This window comes from Oncorhynchus nerka, linkage group LG24 (assembly GCF_034236695.1).
Source record: "Oncorhynchus nerka isolate Pitt River linkage group LG24, Oner_Uvic_2.0, whole genome shotgun sequence".
NCBI lineage: Eukaryota > Metazoa > Chordata > Actinopteri > Salmoniformes > Salmonidae > Oncorhynchus > Oncorhynchus nerka.
Window position 1 is genome coordinate 31,481,949 of NC_088419.1, and position 12,172 is coordinate 31,494,120.

Sequence of the window (12,172 nt, forward strand, 5' to 3'; positions counted from 1 at the left end):
TTTTTTTTAATTCGCTTTGTTTAAAACAAAAATCAGTTCAGAGACGTAGGCTACATCATGTCAGTCAAATTGGTTGAGGGTTCAGAAGAAGGTGCGTAAAAGAGAGAAGCAGGAGGGTGAGCAGAAGCTACATAAAAATACAAATGTGTGCGGCAGACAGACATTCAAGGTGATATGTATGTCCATTGTTTTTCAAATATATTGACAGTAGACGTTACATGGAGACAAATTCCTGGCTCTCAAAACTTGACTGAAACAACTCTCCGTTAGCAGAGCTGCTGTGATTTCTCAATAATTTAATGTGGTCTGGTATCATTAGTAAGCCACACATATTCACACAGAGGGGAACTTTTAATTTAATCAAGACCAATCTGACTCAAAATGACCACGAAACAAGCCAAAATGGAACCCACTACTTCTAAGGCTTCCTTTTTGGGTGTTCAAATCTGTTTGTCCCACATCAAGGTCGATTTTATTAAGAGTTTGGTGGAGGAGGACCCATTCAGTTGTGATGCAAGAGTAATGGTTTAGCTCAGGAGGAGAGATGGTTGTGATTTTAGTTTTCCTGGTCATGAACTCCGGTCAATAATTGACTCTCTATGTGGGAGCTTAGACCACTTCTAACAATGTATTGAAAAGGTGTGATTTTAGAATAGAAGTAGAGTTGATCGTAGGATCCCAACTTAATCAGGGCAAGGTGACCGGAAACAAACAGTGTTGCTATTCCCTCTGTAAGGCAATCAAACAAGCTAAGCGTCAGTATAGAGACAAAGTAGAGTCGCAATTCAACGACTCAGACACAAGAGGTATGTGGCAGGGTCTACAGTCAATTACGGACTACAAGAAGAAATCCAGCCCAGTCACGGACCAGGATGTCTTGCTCCCAGGCAGACTAAATCACTTTTTTGCCCGCTTTGAGGACAATACAGTGCCACTGACACGGCCCGCTACCAAAACCTGCGAACTCTCCTTCACTGCAGCCGACGTGAGTAAAACACTTAAACGTGTTAACCCTCGCAAGGCTGCAGGCCCAGACGGCATCCCCAGCCGCGTCCTCAGAGCATGCGCAGATCAGCTGGCTGGTGTGTTTACGGACATATTCAATCAATCCTTATCCCGGTCTGCTGTTCCCACATGCTTCAAGAGGGCCACCATTGTCCCTGTTCCCAAGAAAGCTAAGGTAACTGAGCTAAACGACTACCGCCCCGTAGCACTCACTTCCGTCATCATGAAGTGCTTTGAGAGACTAGTCAAGGACCATATCACCTCCACCCTACCTGACACCCTAGACCCACTCCAATTTGCTTACCGCCCAAATAGGTTGATCCTCAACACTGGGGCCCCACAAGGGTGCGTTCTGAGCCCTCTCCTGTACTCCCTGTTCACCCACGACTGCGTGGCCATGCACGCCTCCAACTCAATCATCAAGTTTGCGGATGACACTACAGTGGTAGGCTTGATTACCAACAACGACGAGACGGCCTACAGGGAGGAGGTGAGGGCCCTCGGAGTGTGGTGTCAGGAAAATAACCTCACACTCAACGTCAACAAAACAAAGGAGATGATTGTGGATTTCAGGAAACAGCAGAGGGAGCACCCCCCTATCCACATCGACGGGACAGTAGTGGAGAGGGTAGTAAGTTTTAAGTTCCTCGGCGTACACATCACGGACAAACTGAATTGGTCCACCCACACAGACCGCGTCGTGAAGAAGGCGCAGCAGCGCCTCTTCAACCTCAGGAGGCTGAAGAAATTCGGAAGATGGTGCCTCTTCCTGTCTGGGCGGCGGTCGTCGTCGCCGGCCTACTAGCTGCCACCGATCCCCTTTTCTGCTTCATTTAGTGTTGTCTGATTAGTTGCACCTGTTTCTTGTTTAGGTTTTGGCCTATTTAAACCTGGTAGGCCCGCCGGCTTTTGTGCGGGCTTGTTTTCTGTTATTTGGTTTGTGATTTCTGTGGATGTTATTTTTTCCTGAACCGTTTCGTCCTGTTGTTTTGGACTGGGTCTTTTAGCGCCCGTGTGTGTGGCGTTGACCGACAATGTTGCTTTGGGAATAAACTATCCACGTATCTACTACCCTGCTCTCTGCGCTTGACTCCTCCACCCACTACTTCTTGTACTGACAGTATGTGACATACATTTGATTTGATTTAGGACAAGTAGAATTATATTTTAGAAAATACAATGTCATTTTGCTCTTAACAGATCTACATAAATAGATTTTTGGAGTTTGGCATTACAGAGTCGACAAAAAAAAAAAAAAGTCCTCTCACTGTCAACTGCATTTATTTACAGCATACTTAACGTGTAAATATTTGAATGAACATAAGATTCAACAACTGACATAAACTGAACAAGTTCCACAGAGATGTAACTAACAGAAATTGAATAATGTGTCCCTGAACAAAGGGGATGTCAAAATCAAAAGTAACAGTCAATATCTGGTGTGGCCACCAGCTGCATTAAGTACTGCAGTAGATCTCCTCCTCATGGATTGCACCAGATTTGCCAGTTCTTGCTGTGAGATGTTACCCTTTCTGGGAGGAATGGCCCTAGCCCTCACCTTCCGATCCAACAGGTCCCAGACCTGCTCAATGGGATTGAGATCCGGGCTCTTCGCTGGCCATGGCAGAGCACTAACATCCCTGTCTTGCAGGAAATCGCGCACAAAACGAGCAGTATGGCTGGTGGCATTGTCATGCTGGAGGGTCATGTCAGGATGAGCCTGTAGGAAGGGTACCACATGAGGGAGGAGGATGTCTTGCCTGTAACGCACAGCGTTGAGATTGCCTGCAATGACAGCAAGCTCAGTCCGATGATGCTGTGACACACCGCCCCAAACCATGACGGATCCTCCACTTCCAAATCTATCCCGCTCCAGAGTACAGGTCTCGGTGTAACGCTCATTCCTTCGACGATAAATGAGAATCCGACAATCACCCCTGGTTAAACAACACTGCGACTCATCAGTGAAGAGCACTTTTTGCCAGTCCTGTCTGGTCCAGTGATGGTGGGTTTATGTCCATAGGCGACGTTGTTGCCGGTGTTGTCTGGTGAGGACCTGCCTTACAACAGGCCTACAAGGCCTCTGTCCAGCCTCTCAGCCTATTGCGGACAGTCTGAGCACTGATGGAGGGATTGTGCGTTCCTAGTGTAACTCGGGCAGCTGTTGTTGCCATCCTGTACCTGTCCCGCAGGTGTGTTGTTCGGATGTACCGATCATGTGCAGGTGTTGTTACACATTGTTACACATGGTCTGCCACTGTGAGGACGATCAGCTGTCCGTCCTGTCTCCTTGTAGCGCTGTCTTAGGCGTCTCACAGTACGGACATTGCAATTTATTGCCCTGGCCACATCTGCAGTCTGCATGCCTAAGGCACGTTCACACAGATGAGCAGCGACCCTGGGCATCTTTCTTTTGGTGTTTTTCAGGCCTCTTTAGTGTCCTAAGTTTTCATAACTGTGACCTTAATTGCCTACCGTCTGTAAGCTGTTAGTGTCTTAATGACCGTTCCACAGGTGCATGTTCATTAATTGTTTATGGTTCATTGAACAAATATGGGTAACAGTGTTTAAACCCTTTACAACGAAGATCTGTGAAGTTATTTGAATTTTTACAAATTATCTTTGAAAGACAGGGTCCTGAACAAGGTCTGTTTCTTTATTGAACTTGCATGTACACTCCTGTTGGAGTCCCGGGGATTAAATGGCCTGCTTAGCAACAACCATATTATAATAATAAGGGGCGGTAGGTAGCCTCGTGGTTAGAGCGTTGGAAAGGTTGCTAGATCGAATCCCCGAGCTGACATGGTAAAATTCTGTCATTCTGCCCAGGAACAAGGCAGTTAACCCAGTGTTCCTAAGCCGTCATTGTAAATAACAATGTGTTCTTGCCTAGTTAAATAAAAAATAAAAAAATACTTTTGTGTTTGGTCTAAAATAGCAGGGGCAGGTACGATTTCAGCAATGGAGTTTATATAAGTGTTCTGTTCTCAAGCGACAATGTGCTGTCTGCCAAGGCAGGTTCTCTTTGACATTGAAAGTGCTCTGGTCCTGATTCCTGGACTTCCTATTTCCCCACTCTCTGCCTTTCCTCTTCTTCTGGTTATGAATATACATGATAGTATGGATATTCTTGACTCTCGACATAGAACCCGTCAGGTGATTTGGTTGAGCCTTGAGTGCGTGAAATTACACAAAGGCGCAACAGACCCGTTTGTTTAGCTGGATTTTGCCGCCGGCATGAGCAGTTAGTACCGACAAAAAAACGTGTGAAACCCAGCTTCAGTTTAATGACCAAATTAATTGGGAAATAAATAAAAGCCTGTAGCTTACCAATCTATTTTTGTTTCACTGTCCGATCATTGCATTGTAAAAACAAACAAAAAAGATCACGTTACTTTTATATTTCCACAAACTGTCTGGTATGTGTTTCATGATATGACCAAGTTAACCCACAAGTATCAAAGAATAGGTCATATTGTAACGGTATTCCTGTGGTGAAGTAGAGGCGGACCAAAACGCAGCGTGGTTATATTGATTCATGTTTAATAAAAAAAGATAAACACGAACACTACAAAACAATAAACGTGGAAAACCATAAACAGCCCTATCTGGTGCAAAACACAGAGACAGGAACAATCACCCACAAACACACAGTGAAACCCAGGCTACCTAAGTATGATTCTCAATCAGAGACAACTAATGACACCTGCCTCTGATTGAGAACCATACTAGGCCGAAACATAGAAAAACAAACAGACTGCCCTCCCAACTCACGCCCTGACCATACTAAAATAAATACAAAACAAAGGAAATAAAGGTCAGAACGTGACACATATGCATTCACAATGAGTTAGTGGCTACTGCCTGGCCAGTAAGTTAGCTAGCTGAATAGCTATATTTCTGTAATTAGCTATGCTCTTAAATGTGGTGGTCAGTGGATGAACTAACAACGAGTTGAAGTAGCCGCTAGTTATTGCTGCCTGTGTTGAACCTGTTGGCTAATGTGTACCCCATGAGCTCTTGAGTCTGGCAGTGATGTGCCGTTCGTAAAATCGTTATTTTTGAGTGAGTTGTTCATTTTGCAGTTTGTTTAACCTGCTGGCCGAAATGACTCCTTCGGGATTAATACATGTCGCTCCGGAAACATGCTCCGAACAACAACCAAAATACATCATGCTGCAGGCAGCGAAGAAAATAAAATATTGTTCTTTGTGCTAGAATAAATGGCATTAATTGATTATTGAATGTTATGGACAGAGCTTTGTATTACCAACACATGCACATAGTCTACTCAACAAAATGGAATTTGAGAACAAATCGTTTGAGGTGCTGCAGTTCGCGAACGATAATGTGCTTATCACCCTCACCGCAAGCAATGCATTCCGCCAATCTAGCCCGGTTGCAACCCCAACTAGACCTCGTTTCAAATGTATCAAGAAATAATCGTATTTGTATGCCTAGCAAGCAACAAATGTACATTGTTTTAAGCACACTTTTACAAGTCTGTCTCAAATGACAGCACTAATAAACCCCTTATGGTGAACAACATTATTTTGAGTTTTCAGTTCATTGTTTGCCAGTAGGGGGATCTTGCGTGCTCTGGGCATTATTGACTCAAATGAACGAAACGAGTCGAAAGATTACTGAAATCAGCAATCAGTAGAAGATTACTGAAATCAGTATATTAAAAAAATAAGAGCCGAACGTCACATTACTAGTCTAGCTAGCTATTTGGCTACTGCATATCAGTGAGCCCGCATGTTAGCTAGCTACATTTCAGTCTAGCTATCCTTCTAAATGCGGTGGTCACTGGATAAACTAGCTGTGAGTCGAACATATTTGGATTACATTGAAATAGAAGCTAGACTTTTTTTGTTGCCCATGGTGGAAGCCTATGTGCTCCTGAGTTTAAAAGCAGTTTAACTAACGTTAGCAAGTTTTGCAAATTAGCATTTTCCCTAATCAAACAACAGGCATCAGGTAGAAGTAAATTAATCAACAAATACCAATATAATTTTGACATATCTTAAATTACCAAATGTTCATGAATTTTATGATATAACTTTGAAGCCCGTTCAAAACCAGTACATTTTTTAAATTTATTTTTTAACATTTTACCTTTATTTTCAATGACGGCCTAGGAACAGTGGGTTAACTGCCTGTTCAGGGGCAGAACGACAGATTTGTACCTTGTCAGCTCGGGGATTTGAACTTGCACTAGGCTACCCAGCCGCCCCCACAGGACATAAACCGGGAAGTAGTCGGGACTTTTATAGGGCTGGCTTTCAAAGTGCGGCTAGTTATTACAGTGAGCAGCCGACAGAGCCTGTCCGGCACTTGTTCCCCCATTGGATCGTTCTCGGAGTTGGCGCATAAAATCAGACTCATAATTTTTTACTTTCAACAGGACAATTCCACGAGGGAGAGGCCGTTAAGATAGTCTGTTTCTTTTTCGGCAAATCTCTCTCCAGACAGACATACAGTTCCTCCCTATGATATTGTATATAAATACATTGCACGTTTGGCTAATTCGTAATAAGCCTTGGCTTTAGAATACTTTTGAAAGACATGTTTGAAACACAAACCGTTTAGTAAGTGCCAGGAACTGGAAACTGGCAATAAGGCAAAAAAGTTATGTTGGCAGTGTTTCTCATTGTGGTCTGAGGAAATGATTTACCCACAGTTTACTTTACTTTTCCTGTGGTTTGAAGTTCAGTGTTGCAGGCCAAATTTGAATTATACATTTAGTATTATCTATTTGTTTAGGTTGAGGCTTCGTGGCACTTCTTGTTGAAGTGCTCTTGACATCAAAGTAGAAAGCTGAGGCATATTCCAGTTGAATCTTAGAAATGCCTAAAACTAATTATGTCAGTGATATATAAAGTCTATCAACATCAGCATGTTAAATGAACACATATATTTAGGTCAAGAATGAGCGGAAAATAACTTTCACAATGGCAGAGTTATTTGAATTTACAAATCACATGACGCCTCAAAAACAGTTAAAGTATTAATGTTGGTTCTAGTGTTAAGAGTTCCTGTAGTTGATTTGAGTTTTCCTGTGGGTTGAAAGTGTCTGACATCTCCTGTGATTGTCATCTAGGCTGAAGCTGTCCAATGAGGAGATGAAGAGGGCTATCTTGACCATGGACGAACAGGAGGACCTCCCCAAGGACATGCTGGAGCAGGTGAGTCTACGGCAAAATCACATAGGCTTGAAACAGTAAACTTGCACACCTAAATGTGCTTCCAGGTGCATGTAGCAAAGCCTATACTTGTTCAAAAGAAAAACTCCAGCACACCAGAAAACGGTATGATCCAGTGTCACATGGGCTGACATTTTCTGTTTCTCAGTGAGCAAAATCAAATAGATGAGATTTCAAATAGACAGGATGCATCTTTGGATTACATCCACATAAATTATCACCTCCATTTCATAAACATCGTAAAAAGAGAGGTTTAAGATGACATTGCAATATTGTAAGTGATATGGTCGATTTATGTCAGTGCAATGTTTAGCTATGCTACATATGTTGCTAGTGAACGACCAGTCATTTTCATGGCTCCTCCTCAGATGCTGAAGTTTATTCCAGAGAAGAGTGATGTGGACCTCCTGGAGGAGCACAAGCATGAGCTGGACCGCATGGCCAAGGCTGATCGCTTCCTTTATGAGATGAGCAGGTAGGATGATCTGAGAGAGAGAGAAGTAGACCAAGGGCCTGATTCCATCAAATGTCTTTTTTGTTGTTGTTTATTTTTACACAATTCTTCCAACTTGCATCGGTGATGAACCTGAACCCACTGTGCTACAAGTCCATGTTAAGTAAGACTCAACATTATCTTGGTGAGCTCACAAGTCTACAGGTCATAGGCAAGCTAACTTACTCGTTACGAGAGCTTGGTTCCCATGTTCTCACATTCCCACAGAAATGGGTGATTCCCACCATTACTTAATAACAAAACAAGTCCCATGTTGAGAAGGGGGGGTGTTTTATTCTCACCATCTCAGAGTGGAGCCAACGACACCATAGTATTTCGACTTGTTCCTGCCAGTGTATCTCGCTGTTTAGTCTATGCACTGTAAGTCACTGTTGACCAAAGACTCTGCTAAATGAATTTAGACACAGGGAACATCCCTGCTTAGACCACCCACCCTAAAGCCTGACTTGAGTTCGCTGCCTGGCTGTCGTTCTTAAGAATATTTGGCAATTACTGCAACAGTGACAGAGCAGTAGTAGAGCCCTGTTAGCTAGAGATGGGGGCGTTGATACAGTTACATATCCCAATATTATTTTGGATGATATTAGGACCATATTTGACTCCAAGTATCAATATTTTTTTGCTACTGTAGGTAGCGTTAGCAAGCGCTAGTCGGTTGTATCGTACCTGAGCCAAAACTCCAGTATTTTACATCCTATTGCTTGTTCTCCCTCTTATTTTTAAAGTGAGCCAACATGCTTTCAGGACTATTACACTACATAACCAAAAGTATGTGGACACCTGCTCGTTGAACATCTCATTCCAAAATCATGGACATTAACATGGAGTTGGTCCCCCTTTGCTGCTATGAGCTTCCAGTCTTTTGGGTCGGGCACTGATGTTGGGCGATTTAGGCCTGGCTCTCAGTTGGCGTTCTAATTCATTAAGGTTGAGGTCATTGCTCTGTGCAGGCCACACCAATCTCGACAAACCATTTCTGTATGTACCTCGCTTTGTGCATGTGGGCATTGTCATGCTGAAACAGGAAAGGGCCTACCACAAGCTGTTGCCACAAAGTTAGAAGCACAGAATCGTTTAGTATGTCATTGTATGCTGTAGCGTTAATATTTCCCTTCACTGGAACTAAGGGGCCTAGCCCAAACCATGAAAAACAGCCCCAGACCATTAAGCGTGATTCTTCATTCCAGAGAAGGCGTTTCCACTGCTCTAGAGTCCAATGGCAGTGAGCTTTACACCACACCAGCTGATGCTTGGCATTGCACATGGTGATCTTAGGCTTGTGTACAGCTGCTTGGCCATGGAAACCCATTTCATGAAGCTCCAGATTTAACCGTTCTTGTGCTGATGTTACTTCCAGAGGCAGTTTGGAACTCTGTAGTGAGTGTTGCAGCCGAGGACAGATGATTTTTACACGCTTCCGCATTCTGTCATCCCGTTCTGTGAGCTTGTGTGGCCTACCAATTTGTGGCTGAGTCGTTGTTGTTCCTAGATGTTTCCACTTCACAATAACAGCAGTTACAGTTGACCGGGGCAGGTCTAGCAGGGCAGGAATTTGACAAACGACTTGTTGGAAAGGTGGCATCCTATGACGGTGCCACGTTGAAAGTCACTGAGCTCTTCAGTAAGGCCATTCTATTGTCAATGTTTGTCTATGGAGATTGCATGGCTGTGTGCTCGATTTTATACACCATCAGCAATGGGTGTGGCTGAAATAGCCGAATCCACTCATTTGAAGGGGTGTCCATATACTTTTGTATATACTGTATAGTATATTTCCCTGACTGTTCAAAACTTTTTTTCTCATGCTCTCTCTTCTCTCTCTGCAGCATACATATAGTGAGCAATATGTTTGGAACATCAAATCGCAATTAAACCGCAGTATTTAATTGAAATACAAAGAGAATTGTTAGAATCTTAATCGCAATACATATCGTATCGGCACCTAAGTATCGTGATAATATTGTGAAGTCCCTGGCAATTCCCAGGCTTACTGTTAACTGTGTTGGATATAACCACAAGAACGACACTCTTTCTTCATCAATATGTTTTCAACCCAAACAGGAAACTTGTCATAGATGCACAACAACCTCATGTCCTAGTCGGGGGAATCATAAAACAAACAAGGAGCACATGCCCATGGAAACAATACTCCCTCTTTATTAGACACCATAAAGATGAATTGTGTAATAGCGTTTTTCCCCATCCTGTGGTTGGAGATGTGGGGTGCTTCTTTCCAGGAACTGGCTTTGTCCTTCAAACAGAGTACAACTAATGTTTTGGTTTCTGAGAGCCCTGTAGCCAAGGCGACCCCCCCCCGGCACTGAAGTGTGGATAGCGACGCCCTAGTGATGAGTTCAGCCAAATGGGTCGCTCCATGTTTGCTCTGCCTTCCTTCAACAATCCATCTTATTGTCTCACGTCTAGCCAGCCAACGCCGAGATGGTTGTCCGACCATATCAATAGGGATAAGGGCTTCTTCATTTTTTTCTGACTTAGCTAACAAGATCTTCTCATGTTTCCAATGTGACCTGGGCAATTTTGTATCCTATAAATGATTTTTTCCCCCAACCTCCTTTCAGGACATATCCATTTCTTTCGCTTACTTTTTTTTGCACTTTTTAATAATCCATCTCTCTTTCTCTTTTGCTCAAAGGATAAACCACTACCAACAGAAGCTACAGTCGCTGTACTTCAAAAAGAAGTTTGCAGAGACGATTGCAGGGATCAAACCCAAAGTAGAAGGTGTGTGTGATTGTGTGGGGCTTCTTGGCAAACCCTTACATAATAAAACTCAACTCAAAAACTCCCAATCAGGTCCACTGTATACACACATGTGAAGTACCCTACAGTTCAGGTGTCTTTTTTGTTTCTTCGCTCCTCAGCTCTGATCAAGGCCTCCAAAGAGGTGCTGCACAGCCGCAATCTGAAGCAGCTGCTGGAGGTGGTGCTGGCCTTTGGGAACTACATGAACAAAGGCCAGAGGGGCAATGCCTATGGCTTCAAAGTGTCCTCGCTCAACAAGATCGCAGACACAAAGTCGAGCATAGACAAGTAAGAGGAAGAACTGTAATTAAAATTACGAGTGTGATGAGTTCGCTGTAGTGATACGCTCTATGAAGCAACCTGTTTGCATGTGTTGTATGGAGTGGTGTCATTATATGGGTGTGTGCATATGTGCCCCATGCTGTGGTACTAGTGCTGCAAGTATCTATTGTCTATGCGCATGCAGGAACATCACCCTCCTCCACTACCTGATCACCATCCTGGAGAAGAAGTACCCCAAAGTCCTAATGTTCCAGGAGGACCTGCAGAGTGTGCCGGAAGCCGCTAAAGTCAAGTAGGTCGAGCCACAAAGACACCCTCCACATGTACAGCTCTCCAGTGTTTAGATCTATAGGCCCTTGTTGTATACTCTCATTAAATGTCTTCAGGAAATGGTTTTCAGTGGTCGATCAGTCCCATTGAGTTAACATTCACCCTGTAGGTCATACAAGCCATTGTAGACACTGCTACAGCACAAACTTCTCAATGCTGCCAACTGGGATTTAGGGGAACAGTTGTTCAGAATGTTTACTTTGCATTTTCCCTAAAGGTGGAGATGATTAGTGAAGATAAGCTAATATAATACTGTATATACACTGAGTGTACAAAGCATTATGAACATCTGCTCTTTCCATGACATAGACTGACCAGGTGAATCCAGGTGAAAGCTAGGATCCCATATTGACGTCCCTTGTTAATTCCACAATCAGTGTAGATGAAGAGGAGGAGACAGGTTAGAGGGATTTTTAAGCCTTGAGACATGGATTGTGTATGTGTGTCATTCAGAGGGTGAATGGGCAAGACAAAATATTTAAGTGCCTTTGAACAGAGTATGGTAGTAGGTGCCAGGCACACCGGTTTGAGTGTGTCAAGAACTGCAATGCTGCTGGGAAATTTACGCTCAACAATTTCTTGTGTGTATCAAGAATGGTCCACCACCCAAAGGGCATCCAGCCAACTTGACACCACTGTGGGAAGCATTGGAGTCAACATGGGCCAGCATTCCTGTGGAACGCTTTCGACACCTTGTGGAGTCCATGCGTCGACGAATTGAGGCTGTTCTGAGGGCAAAAGGGAGGGTTGCAACTCAATATTAGGAAGGTTTTATTAATGTTTTGTACTCTGTGTAAAGACCGTTTAGCAGAAGCTTTAATCCAAAACGACTTAGTCATGCCTGCATACATTTTATGTATGGGTGGTCCTGGGAATCAAACCCACCACCCTGGCATTACCAGCGCTATTGTTCTGCCAACTGAGCTACAAAGCTACTCTGACCATAAAAATTGTGTGGTGAACTTCCAGCGCCTTTGTGTCTGCATAAGTAGCATCAGATCCATTAATTTATTTCTAAATACATGGCTCTGAGTAGCATCACTCAAGTGGGTGCTACAAAGTGTTAGTGGAA

General features: G+C 43.5%; 1 protein-coding gene across 1 annotated transcript in view; it reads left to right on the forward strand.

The window, feature by feature from the left end:
- The window catches only part of LOC115107854 (disheveled-associated activator of morphogenesis 1-like), a 119,821-nt gene that overhangs the window by 97,784 nt on the left and 9,865 nt on the right, over positions 1–12,172 (forward strand). Inside the window, 5 exon segments of the mRNA XM_029631543.2 lie at positions 7,109–7,193; positions 7,580–7,686; positions 10,379–10,467; positions 10,608–10,776; positions 10,955–11,062. Of these exon segments, the coding sequence (XP_029487403.2) occupies positions 7,109–7,193; positions 7,580–7,686; positions 10,379–10,467; positions 10,608–10,776; positions 10,955–11,062 (558 nt within the window).